Genomic DNA, 15479 nt, shown 5'->3' with positions numbered 1-15479 from the left:
TTTCATACTCCTGCCCTTCAATGGGTGTGCGTTATGACATTTTGTCAGTATCACTGCCCTTGCTGTAACTAGTACCTGTTAGTACCTGTTTAGTTCATTGTTTTACTTCATGGTTGGTTGCTACTTCTTTGACCTCCCAGGAAAGACAGAATATAATGTCATCTGAGAATTGTAGCAAAGGTTGCTTAGTTCATGGAAGCCAGAAGTTAGATAGAAGTCTTAACAGAAAGGGGCCAGAGCAAGAAGTAACTCCAAAGGTCACATTCTCAGTGATCTTCTTACTTCTAGGTACCAACTGCCACCTGCTAAAACTTTCACCACATCTGAAAAAGTAGCTCTCCAAGCTGCCGATCAAGATTTCAACACAAACCTGAGAGGACGTTTCATATTCAAATCATAACCTTCTATCCTTTCCCCATATGCTGATTTCATAATGCATAATGTAGTTAGTTCATTTCTAAAGGGTGACTGTTATTTAGATACCCACATCCACAGTCTTTCCTCTTAGTGCCTTCAACATCAGAACAAAATTTGTGTTTGTACAACCTATACTGGCATAGAGCAAACAGTTCCATTCTAAAAGATAGGTGTAATAAGACTGAATGTTAGCTGGGCAAATATTAAATCTTGTAGACCCATACCTGACATCCAGGTAAATAATATGAGCTTCATTGTGCTTGGCAAGTGCTGCCCTTGCAGCCTGGCATTTTGGCAGCTTATAGTTTCCTCTCATTCTTTCCCCTTCCCTCTCCCTTCCTCCTTTCTTCTTCTATCCCTGCTCCCTTTCCCTCCTCTCTTGTCTCTTCTCTCTCCCTATCTCCCCTCCCTTCTTCCATCCTTCCCCACCTCTTTTTCTGACTCAGCTTCATCTACACTTTTCCTAGACCAACATTCCATATCCTTTTTTTTTTTTTTTAAGTTTTCAGGTTCTTGGTTGCATCTTCAGCTTCATGTTTCTAGCTTCATCCATCCATTTTTAGGTGCTGCACATAGGAATTGCAAACTTGTCACAAATGACCAAACCTTCCTGGATTTTCTTTGAAATGTGGATGGGTGTGCCTATGATTCTGCAGTCTTTCTTTCCACATTCTTAAAAAACGAGCACCAAGATTCTTCTATTGACCATTGTCATCCTCCAGCTTGAATCACAGCCAGGCTTAGGCTATGGTTGCAACAGCCTCTTGGATGCCTGGGTAACTGAATGCAGTAAAATAATCTCAAGGAAACAACTTCCTAGGTAGTCCTTTGTGAGCAGTGTTCCTTGGGAAAGCTCTTCAGGGAGAGCCTTTGAGATAGAATTTACATTATCCTTTTTTGTCTTATGTGAGAGCTGGCTTGTTGTTGGAATCCCTTCAAGGTATGCCTGTTGCTCAGACGCAGAGTGTGTGTCGAATCTCCCTTGAGCTGTCTTCATTAATCTCAATTTACAGTCGTCCCCCCTGATGAAAGCTTTGCAAGATACTTGTAGTTCACCCCTACCACCATCTTTATTTTCATCAGGTTAAACACAGCAGTACCTGTGCAAGCACCTGAGTTCTGGCCTGGAACTTTTGTACATCAAATTAATTATTTTGTGTCAACTTTAAGTTCATCATTCCACAGATTTCATGGAATTGACAAAACAGACACAGTGTCACATCCTCCTCCCCACAATCACATGAATGACCTCTGGTCTAATTCCCAAATAGAGTCCTGTTTCCTCATGAACACAGTCCACTCTATGTTGGTCTTCTCAGTTTATGCTAAAACCTCTCATTTTGTGTTTCTTACAGCATTTGGGCCTCTGGTATAAAACCTTCCAGACTCCGCCCACAAGCCTGTTCCAAATGTTCTTAACTCAATGATGAGAGTTATAGTTAACAGCTCTTTGTTCTCATTTTCTGAGTTGGTCAACTTTCATTACAGGCAGAAAAGATTTACGTTGACTTAACAACTTCAGAACTTTGAATTCATGGTCATTTGACTCTGTTGCTTTTAGGTAAGCCATCAAATGTATAATGGAACTGGAAATGTATGATATAGGCTATTCATGTCATAGCTTTCAGGAAGCAGAAAAAAAGAGGCCAGAGGAATGAATCTATACACATATATATATTCTCCCCAAGGTAACATATTTTCTTTTGATAGACTCCACCTTCTAAAATTTCATGCACTTTCCAAAGCAGAACAACTAATAGCCAAGCTCAGCACATGAGCCTGTGACAAACATTCTATATTCATAATTAGGATGAATTTGCTTAATCTTTAAAAAAAATAAAAGTGGAGACAGGAGTAGCACTGTAGAGATTAGCTCAGTGGTTAATAGTAGGTGATACTCCTGCAAAGGATCCAGGTTCAATCTCCCACACCTACTTGGTGGCTCATAATCATTTGTAACTCCAATTGCAGGGGATCTGATGTCCTCTTGTGACCTCTACAGCTACCATGCATGCACCTGGTGTACTTGTAGGCACTCACACCTTAAAAACTTAAATCTTATATTTCTTACCTCTTTAAATGTCAATTACAATTTTTTATTCCTTAAGGTAACAGATTTTTCAGTTTGTTACATACCTTTTTAGTAATATTTTAATACATAGTATATATTTTGAGATCTCTTTTGTGAATATATGAGAATGTTCTACATATTTTTCTGTGTCAGTCCTAGATGGCATTACTGTATTTTAACAGCTCAATGGAATCCTTAATAATTGAGACCAAGTAGTAGTTAGTCATATAGCCTGTCTGCCAAAGTAGATCAGTTACTACTACTAGCAAAATCTGCTTTCAAGTTGATGACTATTTAGAGGTCTTAGTTTTCTTATCTGTAAACAGTGAGAGAGAGAAAAAATAGTTTAATCTCATAAGATTTTGAGGCAAATTAAATGTATTGCCACAACAGCTTGTTAGCAGCCAGATACTGATTGCTGCTACCACTGTCAGCATTATTACTTTAATCTGATTTTATAAATGGCATGTGAGGTTTTCCTAATTTTTGCTATTACAATGATTCACAGAATACTTGTAAGTTATTTTACACATTTTTAAAACAATTTTAAGAGTGCATTACTTATCAATATAGTCTTAGTGTCAAATCAAGGAATTTGTAAATTTGCAATTTTGTTAGATATTTGAAAAATTACATACTACAGATGTTGCATTAAGCCTTGTTCCCATGATCATTTTTAATTGTTCTTATTTGGAGATAAGGTTTTGTTCTATAGTTTGAGATGATGTCAAACTCAGAACCAGTGTGCTGGGATTACAGGTATGCACCATCAAGCCTATCCTAAATTATTAACAACTTGTTAGATTTCTGCTGTTATTTCTAATTTGAGAATTATTCATTTTTAAAAATTGAAATTTTAAATTCTTTCCAATTTTAGAAATATTACCTTAGTGTAAAGACATTATCAAATAAAACTTCTATGGCTTTCTTTTCAAAAAGAGTTTTGTGTGTGTGTGTGTTTAAATCACTTATGTTGGTGGTTATATAATTAGTTCAACTCTTTGAGATAAGTTTTTAATATTGTAAAGAATGGTGTTTAATTTTGATTTTTTTTCCTTTCTTTGTTTTTGATATTTATGTTTTTATGAATGTAGAACATTATAAGTACATTACAAATATGTTGCTCACCTCCTCTTCTCTCTCTGTCATGGTCTTACCATATAGACAGGTTGACCTGAGATTGTTTGCAGACACTCATATCTTTGTAAGCCAGAACACAAGGCTTGGGGGAGGGCTCTGCAGGTCAAGGTACTCAGTGTCAAGCACATGTTTGATCTTTGGAACCTACATGGTAGAAAGAAAGAACTGACTCTGCTAAGTGTCCTTTGATCACCCACAGGTTCACATACACACACATTTATATATACACAAATATACAAAGAAAAAATGGAACATGAGTAATTAAAAGCTCCAAATCAAATATCCTAAAGTTGCATCCTTAATTATTGTACCAGTATTTAGTTACAATAATGCTTTTTTTCCCCAATTCAAATAAACATTCAATAGGAAAAACCCCGGAATGTCAGGTATTTTACAACTAATGGAATAAACGTTTTAATAAGACATGGTGTCTGCAGTACTTTTTTAAAAAATTTATGAGTTACTAAAGATATAGGATAATATATATTTCTGTGTTAGAACGTGTAAAATTCGCCGGGTGGTGGTGGCGCACGACTTTAATCCCAGCACTCGAGAGGCAGAGGCAGGCAGACCGCTGTGAGTTCGAGGCCAGCCTGGTCTACTAAGCAAGTCCAGGATAGTCAAGGCTACACAGAGAAACTGTATCTCAAAAAACCAGAAGAAAAAAAAAGGTGAAATTCTGTGATATGGTGGATAGAACTTTGAATATTATTTAAATCTACTTAGATACATTATAAAAAGTGAAAGAAATCAGAAAATTGTCTCTAAAACTAGAGCTGCTGTATATTAAAAAACACTTAAAATAAAGTATTACTTTTTGAATGAAAAAACTGGCATAAATCTGGGGAAACCTTTTCTCAAAGGCAATTATTTGGTCATGTTGTGGAGAAGAATGACTAGTTAAAAAATAAAGATAATCTTTGGAATATTACCCTGTGGGAGTGTGCACAGAGGTTTTCCTTGCTAAAACTACTCATTTATTTTTTAAATTATGGCCTTTGATGCTTTAGTCTTTAGTAGAATGTTTTACAGTTGATAGTCCTTGTAAAGATGTGAAGCCTGAAGCTCTCATCATAGGGTTTCATTGCTAGCTACCATTTTCTTGTCTCTCACTTGAGATAGTCTTTCTTTCTGAGCCACTCCGTGTATTTCATTGAAAATACAGATAAAAGTACTGTGCTTGAGCTTGGAATGTCAGTCATGGAAATAGAATAGAGCATTATTTACAGTACTTAGTATCTTAAGAGCAGTATGTATGTTAGTATGGAAATAGTATTGTTAGCAATACCCATTTTTTTTTTCCTTTGACAGGCAAGGATAGGTTTATAACGTTTTAGTGTTTTCATGTTCCTTAAGCTCTGAGTTAGTTGCAGACTAGGTTGGAGGAACCACAGGAGTCAGGCATTCTTTTTGTTTGTTTGTTTGTTGGTTTGATTTATTTTAAATTTATATATTCACTTTACATCCTGGTCGTAGCCCCCTCTCTCCTCTCTTCCTTGTCTCTTCCGCCCACACTGTGCCTCTTGTCCTCCGTAAAAGGGAGCCTCCCACCCTACCCGCGCCCCCCGCCCCCCCAACACATCAAGTCATATCAGGACTGAGTTCTTCCTTGTCCACTGAGGTCAGGCAAGGCATCCCGGTTAGGGTGAAGTGATCCAAAAGCAGGCAACAGAGTCCAAGTCATAGACAGTACGTGCTCCACTTACCTGAGGACCCACATGAAGATCAAACTGCCCATTGGTTACATATATGTAGGTGCCTAGGTCGAGTCCATGCATGCTCTTTGGTTGGTGCTTGAGTCTCTGTAAGCCCCATGGGTCTATGTTTGTTGACTCTGTTGGTCTTATTGCAGCATTCTTGTCCCCTCTGGGTCCTTCTGTTTTTCCTTCTCACTCTTCCACAGGACCCCACTTAATGCTTGGCTGTGAGGCTCAGCATCTGATTCAGTCAGCTGCTGGGTGGGGCCTCTCAGAGAACAGTTAAGTCAGGCTCTTGTCTGTAAACATAGCAGAGCATTGTTAATGGTGTCAGGCTTTGGCTCTGTCCCTTGGGGTAGGTCTGAGGTTGGGCCAGGCCTGGGTTAGTCATTCCCTCATCTCTACTCTACCTTTATCTCTGCACAGCTTGTAGGTACGGTCAATTTGGGGTGGAAGATTTTGTAGGTGGGTCAGTGTTCCCGATCAGGTCCTGCCTGGCAGCAAGGTGTCCTTGTCCCCTGCTGCTAGGAGGCTCAGCTAGACACATTTCCATATCCTCCCTGTAGTCTACCCTGTTGCAGCTCTCCAGTCTGTCCCAGTGATCCCCACCCCCACCCCTGTGCACCTTCTGTTTCCCTTTTCTCCTCACATCAGAACGTGCCATGCCCCTCCCACCCCATTCTTACGATTAGGAAAATCAATGGATCAGAGCTATAGTTTACACTGAAATTGACATATGTCAGTCTTCAACTAAACAACTTTGGATAAATGTACAACTATCTAACGCATCTTCAATCACAATACATAATATTTTCCTATCTCTGAGAAGTTTTCATTTTATAGCAAATTTGTTTGCTGTCCTACTCTTCATGTACTCTTGTTTATGCCAGACAATTTTCAATTTAGTATAGTTTTTCTTGTTTTAGAGTTTTTTTTCCTAATTAACATTTATGTTATTTTTTTCAATATGGAAAAAAAGCAGCAAATTTAACAGAAAATAGAAATTCCGAGTGTAGGGTAGTACCAAACCAAGGGCAAGAGGAAAACAGCAAAAGCAAAAATATCACCTCTCTTACGAGGAGTGTCCCAAACGTCCAGGTGGCATGTAGCTTTCCAATTTTTGAGGTTAAGTGGAATGGGCAGTTTCTGCACATTTAGAGACCAAGGCTCTGGCATGTCCCATTCCTCCACCCCCAGTCTTTTGGAGAAGGGAGGAACAATGCTGAGAAGACACCTTCAATGGCAGATTTGGCTCAGGACAGCCAGGAGGCTATACATGGAGATAGCACTGTTAATACCACTCCCGAGGCTGAGAGATAAGCAGGTAGAAACCCTGTTGGTTGAAAAAGCCTCAGTAGATTTCTTTGACTGGAAAACCCCACCCCTCTCTTCCTAGTGACCTCTATCTGGTACCCTCTACGCTCCTTTCTCTGATCCACTACTTAGCTTTGCAACGGTGGCCAGTATCTGTGTCTTCAGTACAGGACTGGTTCTATATAGAATCTGGAGCAGAACTCACTTCCTGTAGGATATATTAGAAGAATATTAACTGGACTATTACAGTGGCAGAAGTCTAAGTTTATCAGAGTGGAAATAGGAGATATTCCTTGAGCCCCTACTATGTGCCAGGCACTATTTATCTCTTAGTGAGAAAAACAAAACAAAACAGGACAGAGGCAGCAGAAAGAAACTGAAGTAAGAAAATGGGCAGTTGAAGAAAACTGAGAGAATTAAACATCCTGAGGTGATGCAGAGCTCTCTGCCTTAGGTTCTCTTCTGCCTCCTCCTCATCTTCTGCAGTAGCATCCTAATAGTGCTGAGACTTGGAGACAGGGTCATTCACTTTGCTCTCATCTTTGGTAAGCTCCATCTCCTCTATACCCATGAATTTGTTTGTTTTTAAAGATGGATTTTCTTTCTCTATGTACCCTTGGCTGGCCTAGAAATCCCTAAGTAGACCAGTCTGACCTAAGATTCACAGAGATCTTATACTTTCTGAGTATTAGCATTAAAAGTGTCTTCACCAGGCTCAATTTTGGATCTTTGTATAAATGGAATGATAATAATTTTATGACATTTTCATGTCAACAATTAATAAATGGGACCTCATGAGGCTGAGAAGCTTCTGTAAGGCAGGAGACACTGTCAAAAGAACAAAGCGACAGCCTACAGACTGGGAAAAGATCTTCACCGACCCTACATCTGACAAAGGTCTAATATCCAAAATATATAAAGAACTCAAGAAATTAATCACCACCAAACCAAATAACCCAATTGAGAAATGGGGCTTGGAACTAAACAGAGGATTCTCAACAGAGGAATATCAAATGGCTGAGAAACACTTACAGAAATGCTCAACCTCCTTAGTCATCAGGGAAATGCAAATCAAAACAACTCTGAGATTCTATCTTACACCCATCAGAATGGCTAAGATCAAAAATTCAAGCGACACCACATGCTGGCGAGGATGTGGGGAGAGAGGAACACTCCTTCATTGCTGGTGGGAATGCAAACTAGTACAGCCACTTTGGAAATCTATCTGGTGCTTTCTCAGAAAACTGGGAATAGGGCTTCCTCAAGACCCAGCTATTCATGTATTTATTTTGTGTAAGTGTGTGTGTGTGTGTGTGTGTGTGTGTGTGTGTGTGTGTGTGTGTGTGTGTACACCTGCTTTCCACAATAGGAGTGTGGAAGTCGGTGGACAATTTGTTGGAGTCAGTTGTTTTTACCACACTGATTCAGATATCAAACCCATCATCAGTCCTAATACCTACTGAGACATTTGACATCTTAATGTCCATCCTTTCCTTTTTTGATGCTGTGTTTTCAACCAGTTATCTGGAAAAACCATAGCGCTCTGGCGCTCTCGCTCCCTCTCTCTCACCCCCCCCCCCCCGTGTGTGTGTGTGTGTGAGTGTGTGTGTGTGTGTGTATTAGTGTATCATCAGTTGTTTTCCTTTTATTAATATATAATTTGTTCTAGTATTGGATCTTTATGTTTATAGTTTTTTTAGGTAGGCAAGATTTTTTTTTTTAATTCATTCACCTATGATTTATCATCCGTGGTTTTATGTATGAGTCTTTTGATCAGTATTTGCATTTTGTTGAATAAACAGGTCAAGTGAAATTCTAGAATCATTTACAAAAACACCTGAAATTATGGTACTGCTATCATCCTTTTCCTTTAAAAAATATTTTAGAGTGGTAGAGATGGCTCATTGGAGAAAATGTTTGCAGCACAAATATGAGGACTAGATTTTATATCCCTAGAATCTATAAAAATTTGTGGGCAAGAAATCCTGCCTGTGATCCCAGTAGCAAGAAGCAAAACAGGGTATCACTGGAGCAAGCTAGCCAGCCAGGCTAGCCAAATCACTAGTTCTGATCAGGGAAGTCCTACCTCAGTAAGAGGTGGAGAGTAATCGAAGAAGACATCTGATGTAGTATCAGGCTTACACACATGTTCACACACATTCCCACACACATATGAACACACAAAGAAGAATACTTAAACATTTTTTAAATATGTATTTTTCTGACGATTGTACATTAAATCCCTGGGGAATCTATATTCTGTGTTTATTGCTTTGATAAGTTATTCTGTAGTTCAGTGACTAAAAACAGAATTGTTTATCATCAGTTTCTGTAGTTCATAAACGTATTAGCAGCTCAGACGGAGTAGTTCTGTTCTCTAGGTCTGATAGTGTTATATTCACTGTGTTGCTTGAGGTTGCAGTCATCATAGGTCTTGTCTAGGGAGAGTGGCTTTTTTCCAAGAAGTCCTTACTTCATCTTATGAGAGTCTCTGTAGTCTGAGTATCCTTGATGTTCCCTACAGCTCATACAAAAAGAGCGATGTCATACTGCTTTTATGATCTAGTTTTTGGATCACATGTAAATTTAATGTAATTTTCTCCTTAGTTTGTTTTTATAAGGGCCACTACTTTCATAGTTATTGGGTGATTTCATAAGAGCTTGAATTGTTGGGCATTGTTGAACAGAGAGTCAACCTGGAGGTTGGCTTTTAAAGACTTTACAGTAAGCTGTAATCTTGTAAGTAAAACATTATTACATTTCCTTCCTCCTTGATTAGGTGTGTGAGAGACAGAGAGAGAGAGAGAGAGAGAGAGAGAGAGAGAGAGAGAGAGAGAGAGAGAGAGAGAGCGAGAGAGAGAGAGAGAGAGAGAGAGAGAGAGCGCGAGCGCATGCCCCTTGGCACATGTGGATATCAGAGGACAACTGTAGGAGTTGACTCTCTCTTTTGAGCACATGGGTCTAGGGGATGAAACTTGGGTCAGGCTTGGTAGTAAGTGCCCTTTCTCCTGAGCCACCCACCTCCCCAGCCCCAAAACGAAATAACTTTTGTTTGTTTGTTTTGTTTTGTTTGAGATAGGGTTTCTCTGTGTAGCCTTGGTTGTCCTGGACTTGTTTTGTAGACTAGGTTGGCCTCGAACTCACAGAGATCTACCTACATATTTTTCAATTTCACGTCAGTACACTACTAAATTATATAGCTATATTTGGGATACAGTTGAGCTATGAAGAATTAGAATAGTAGAAAATAACTTTTCTTTCATCATTAGTCATCATGTAGACTTAATAACTTGGCTTTTAGAAAAACAGTTAAATGAAATGTGTTATGTTTCTAAATAAAATGGCCTTAAAAGTAAATGGTACAGAAAATGGCTCAGTGGTTGAGAATATTGGCTGCTTTTCCATAGGACCTGAGTTTAGTTGGCTCTGTCATCCACATGGTGGTGTTGAATCTGTAATTCTCATTCTAGGGGAGCCAGCACCCTGCTCTGTACCCAGCAGGCATCATGCACACATATGGTGCACGCCGGCACGCGCGCACACACACACACGCAAAACACACATACATAAAATAAATTTTTGAAAAAAAACTATGAAATTTAACACGAGTAAGAAACCTAAATAGTTTTATGTAACTTTCAAATAGTGATCAGATTAGGCTTAATGTTTAGTATCAGATAAAGCCTAACTATAAAATCTATTTTTCCACAGGTACTGTCAGAATAGAGATGTTTCGAAATATGCAGAATGCAGAAATCATCAGAAAAATGACTGAAGAATTTGATGAGGTATACTATTCCAATATCTGTACAAATGACTGCCTATCTTTTACCTGGTTAATAAATATGTTGATTATTTTGAATATTCTTTTTTGGTTTAGTATTTAAAAGAAGACAATAGCATTTGTAAAAACATGAATTAAAGTTGACCTTTTGCATTAATTGTGCAATCTCCAAATCTCAACTTTATTTTATTTATTTCCAACATGAAAAGCTAACTTTGTTAAATAGTTTAGAGGTTGGATAGGTTTGAGAAGTGTGATATATAAACCTTTCTTAGAGATTATTAAAATGTATTATCTAAGGTTGTTAGAAATTCTTTTGCAGAAAATTCTGCTTAAGTGTAATTAGTCAAGACAAAACTGTGGCACAGCATCTCTGCAGTTTCCAGACCTCCCACACACACACACGTGTGTGTGTGTGTGTGTGTGTGTGTGTGTGTGTGTGTGTGTGTGTGTACTTCTGTTTAGAACATGCTACTTGAATGGTCTCATTTCCACTTCAAATATATATTTCTCTTGCTACTCTTCACAAACTAATCATAATTCTTAGTTTTGATGTCATGCTATAAGGTCTAGAAACAGTTTTGTAGTTTAATTTTTATGTTGTATATATGATAAAGTTAATTCATGCAATGCTATTAAACTCATCACTAGTTCTCTTATTATATCCTTTTGACTTACAGAAGTCCATTTCTTGAAAGATCTTTTTTATTATTTTTTCATTTAGTATTATCAATTTTTTTCTAGATTATTTTTTGTGAGTATTTGAATCTTTTATTATCGTTTTCTATTTGAATGAAGTAACACAAATATGAGATATGGCAAACATACTCAAATATTTATAACCTCATAGATGTTCTTCCCGTCAGGTATTGACATTTTCTCTTGCATTTCACACTAAAAGGATTTTGCATGTTCTTAATTTAGATAAGTAGAGGGTGGCTAAAAAAGATTCTTTGCCCCAGTGTTCATTTTAAGCTTTTAATATTTTTAAATTATGTTGATTTTTATCTTGTGTTCAATTTTAGAAATGGCGTCTTATATACTCCAGGTTGTTGCCTTAGGGATTTGCTATCCCACTTCCCAAGATCTGGGATTGCAAAGGTGTGTCACTGTCACCATCTTTTTTTATTTGAGTTTTTGGTATGAGCTCAGGTCATCATGCTTGAAAGGCAGATGTTTTACTAACTGAGCTCTTTTCCCAGTTACTGGGTTTAATTTGAAATTATATCAGTACTCATTAGATTGTAGTTATCAGTGTGGCCTAAGATCCTAAAATTGGATTTTCGATATAAGTTTTTTGAGTTAAAATATAACCCTCTCTTTGTAACCCTCTCTTTCAGACTAATGAGGCAATTCTACACATAAAATTTGCTGTTTGGTGGGCATGATGACATAGTCTTTAGTCTCAGCTCTTGGGAATAGAGACTGGTTGATCCTTGTTAATTCGTTGTCATTCTGACCTATATAGAGAGTTCCAGGACAGCCAGGGATATATAGTAAGACGCTGTCTCAAAAAACAAAATAAAAACCGCAATTTGCTTTTTTTGTTTTCTGTGAGAAATAATCTCATTTAGTCACTGATAACTGAAATGGCTCTTTCATTGTTTGAATGTAGCTCATATTAGTAATGTTCTTCTTTCTATACCAGAGCATCTGAAAGCCACTTCTATCTGTTTAGAATATATATTTGATTGAACTCTGTCAATTCCCACATCTGTGACTGAGTTTGTTTAGTTTTTGCCTTTTTTCTTGATAGTTATTTCCATACATTCTGTTTCAGCTTATGCAGCCTAAAATAGTGTCATCATCCTATTTTTATGCCTTTATATATAGGCTTTTCCTAACTTTATTGTTACCTGGAATATTGTCCCTATTTTCTCCCAGTTCTACCTTTAGATAATTGATAATCTCTCTTAAATATTATTTTCCCTTTTAATGCTCCTGTTATTTTCTAACTCATTTATTGTCTGTCCTCATCGCTCTAATTAAATGAGAAATTCTTTGAATGGGATGGTGTTGTTTTTTTCGTCATTGTGTGCTAAGAATCTGTGTAGTGCTAAGAGTGTGTTTGCAGTCAGTCATATTCCTAAGTGCACTGCAGGGAGATGGTTTATTATGTGGGTAGCTTATACCCTTGAAAAAACAGTCTATAGATTACTGTTTGATGTAGTAAAGGCATAGTCATCATTTTTCATTGTTTGGTAGTATGGAAATATTCCAAAATCTCTGTTCTGGATTTTGGATGGCTGAACCTTTTTGTATGCAGGTGTGTATGCCTCAGCTTGTTTATGGGTTATGTTCATAATTACAAAAATTGACTTATTATAATGTTAAAAATTAATCTAACACATATAGGTATCTTTTTTTCTTGTGCATATGTTTCTTTTTTATTTATTTCAAGCAAAATTTCTCATTTTGTAGCCATGGCTAGCTTAGAACTCCTTAGGTAGCTGATCTCAGCATTGTAATCCTGTCTCAGAGTCCTGGGTTCTGGGTTTACAGGTATGCGTCATGACACTTGGCCCTTAGTTACTTACATCTGTGATTGAGTGGCTGTCCTGGTGTTATGGTTTGCTTGTACATCATTATAAGAGCATCAAAGCACATTTTGTAGCCTGTAAAAATAGCAAAATTTAAATCTCAAGGGGTGAGTGAATCTTACCTTTCAGTGCCTTCAGGTATTGGGGTCGGGGTATGGGCTGGGGTATGGTTGGGCAGAAGTATACCCTAGCACACTTAAGGGAGTCAGAGCACATGTTTGGGTTCAGTTCTCTGTTTCTACAGTTGTCTCTGGAGATGGAACTCAGGCTACAAGGCTTGCATGGCAAGTAAGTTTATGTTTTGCACCATTTCATAGAACCTTAAATCCTCCAAGGTTTGTTACTAACTCTCGAAACTTGACAGCACTCCTCCTCCTCCTCCTCCTCCTTCTCCTCCTCCTCCTCCTCCTCCTCCTCCTCCTCTTCTTCTTCTTCTTCTTCTTTAAACTTTCATCATAAAGGTTCATTTCCAAAACTTAGGCAGTCAGCTTGTCTGTTAATTTCCTCATTTGACCCCTGTAACTTGAGAACCACTCCATAGGAAGGATACTCAGTAGGCAGCTGTGTTGTCCCATGAGTTCTAGGAAACAATTTTATTAAAGCTGATGCTTGGACTTCAAAGACCATGCCTTGCAGTTTGTGGATTTAAAATAAGCTCTCTGCCTTTTTGGAGGTCTTATTCTCCCTCCTAAACACTATCAAGAGTCAGTAGTGTATGGATACTGAACCATATGTGCAAAGCACATACAAAATACATATTGTTCTATATTTTACTGTACATGAACTTTCCCCCTGCATTTTTAAAAAACTTACTTAAGGATGATTTGTTCATTTACTCCTCATTTGATTGGCTAGGTATTATTTTGTCTGCATATACCTGTCAGATCGTCTACAAAATAAATAACTTTATTTGTTACCCAACTCCACATAATTTTTTCTCTAAATGGAAAACAAACAGGCAAACAAATAAACAGACCAATATATTTTTAAAAAATACAATAAATAGACACACACCCACGCACAACTCAAAATCACAAAAATTGAAACCATTATGTACAAGGAGAAAATCAGCAAATCCAAAAATAGAATAAATAAATATAATAAAAGCTCAAACAAAGCAATATGAAAAAAAATGTCTACAAAACTACCATTGAGTTCACTTATGGTAGCCATCTACCATGGCATGTTGTCTTACCCTTAAGTGTGATTAATTTGCCAAGTAGGACTTCAATGGAGGAAAATGATTTTTCCTATGCAAGCAGATGTCATTTGGAGATAGTTTCTTAGTTATAGGTGGGAGCCCATGTCTAGTGTGTTATAACACTGTCCGTGTGAGGTTATTTGTGCATCCGTCCTGTTGTGTTGGAAGAGAATGTTCCTGGTGTCACTGATCCCCTCTGACTCTTGCACTTCTTTCCTCCTCTTCCATGTAGTTCCTGGAGCCCTGAGGGAAGGGTTTGATGTAGGCTTGTCATTTAGACCGAATGTTCCAAAATCAAGAGTTAGGAGATTTTTGAAATAGATACAGGCTTTCATTTTGAAAAACAATTTTTTACAGTAATATTTGCATGTGATTCACAAATTAAAAGGTTTTAAAGATACAGGCTTTTCACTCTATTAAGTGAGTAAGGCTTACATTTTGTTGTTACTCATATTACCCTTAGTGTACCACAGGGTTCAATTTTCCCTAATGGTGGGCTTTTTGGGCTTTGCTACTATAGGTTTTTCTTTTTTATTCATATATTTTATTTTTAATTATACTTTATTTAAAATATAATTACATGATCCCCTTTTCTTCAACTCCTTTCAAATCCCATCTCCTCAAATTGATAGCCTCTTTGCATGTGTGTCTGTGTGTTTTATGTACAGATATATAACTATGACCTACTAAGACCATTTTTGGGTTTTGTGTGTATATGATTTCAGGACTGAGTACTTTGTATTAGGTAGCAGGTTAGGGCACTGATCTCTGGGGTGGTGGGGTAATTCTCCCTCACTCAGCAGTCATTAGCTCCCTTAATTCTTTGTTCCAGGGTGGGACTCTAGATTACTCTGCTTCTGGGTTGGATTTGTTAGAACATCTACTGTCGTTGTCCAGGTCTTGTTTATACAGTCGTTTCTAGGAAAGACAGATTGAGAACAGACTCCCTGGGTTTCTGATTTTCTTATTGTATTAGTCAGCATTCTCTAGAGAAACAGAATTTACGACACAGAGAGAGAGAGAGAGAGAGAGAGAGAGAGAGAGAGAGAGAGAGAGAGAGAGAGGAGGGAGGGAGGGGGGGAGGGGGGGAGATTTATTATTAGAATGGCTTACAGGCTATGGTTTAGCTACTCCAACAGTGGCTGTCTACCAATGGAAGTTCCAAGAATTCAGTAGTTGTTCCTGGTCTTCATTACATCCTAGAATTCTAAAGAAATAGGCTCTAAAGCCAATAAAGAAAATGGGCTAGCCAGTGGGAGTAAGAGCAAGCAGGCAAAGAGAGCAAGCATTCTTTTTTTATGTCCTTGGTAAAGGC

General features: G+C 37.8%; 1 protein-coding gene across 5 annotated transcripts in view; it reads left to right on the top strand.

Annotated features, from left to right (window-relative positions):
* The window catches only part of STAG1 (STAG1 cohesin complex component), a 311613-nt gene that overhangs the window by 137422 nt on the left and 158712 nt on the right, over positions 1-15479 (top strand). For 4 of the 5 annotated variants that reach the window (XM_084752355.1, XM_084752352.1, XM_084752353.1 and 1 more), the window contains one exon: positions 10351-10427. In XM_084752355.1, coding sequence (XP_084608481.1) covers positions 10351-10427 — 77 coding nt within the window. Of the gene's footprint in view, positions 1-1899; positions 1979-10350; positions 10428-15479 lie in introns of those variants that run through there. The other variant, XM_084752356.1, reaches the window with a different exon arrangement.

This window comes from Acomys minous (assembly GCF_964271855.1).
Source record: "Acomys minous genome assembly, chromosome: 13".
NCBI lineage: Eukaryota > Metazoa > Chordata > Mammalia > Rodentia > Muridae > Acomys > Acomys minous.
Note: the sequence above shows the minus strand (reverse complement) of the source record. Positions and strands in the feature narration are given on the sequence as shown.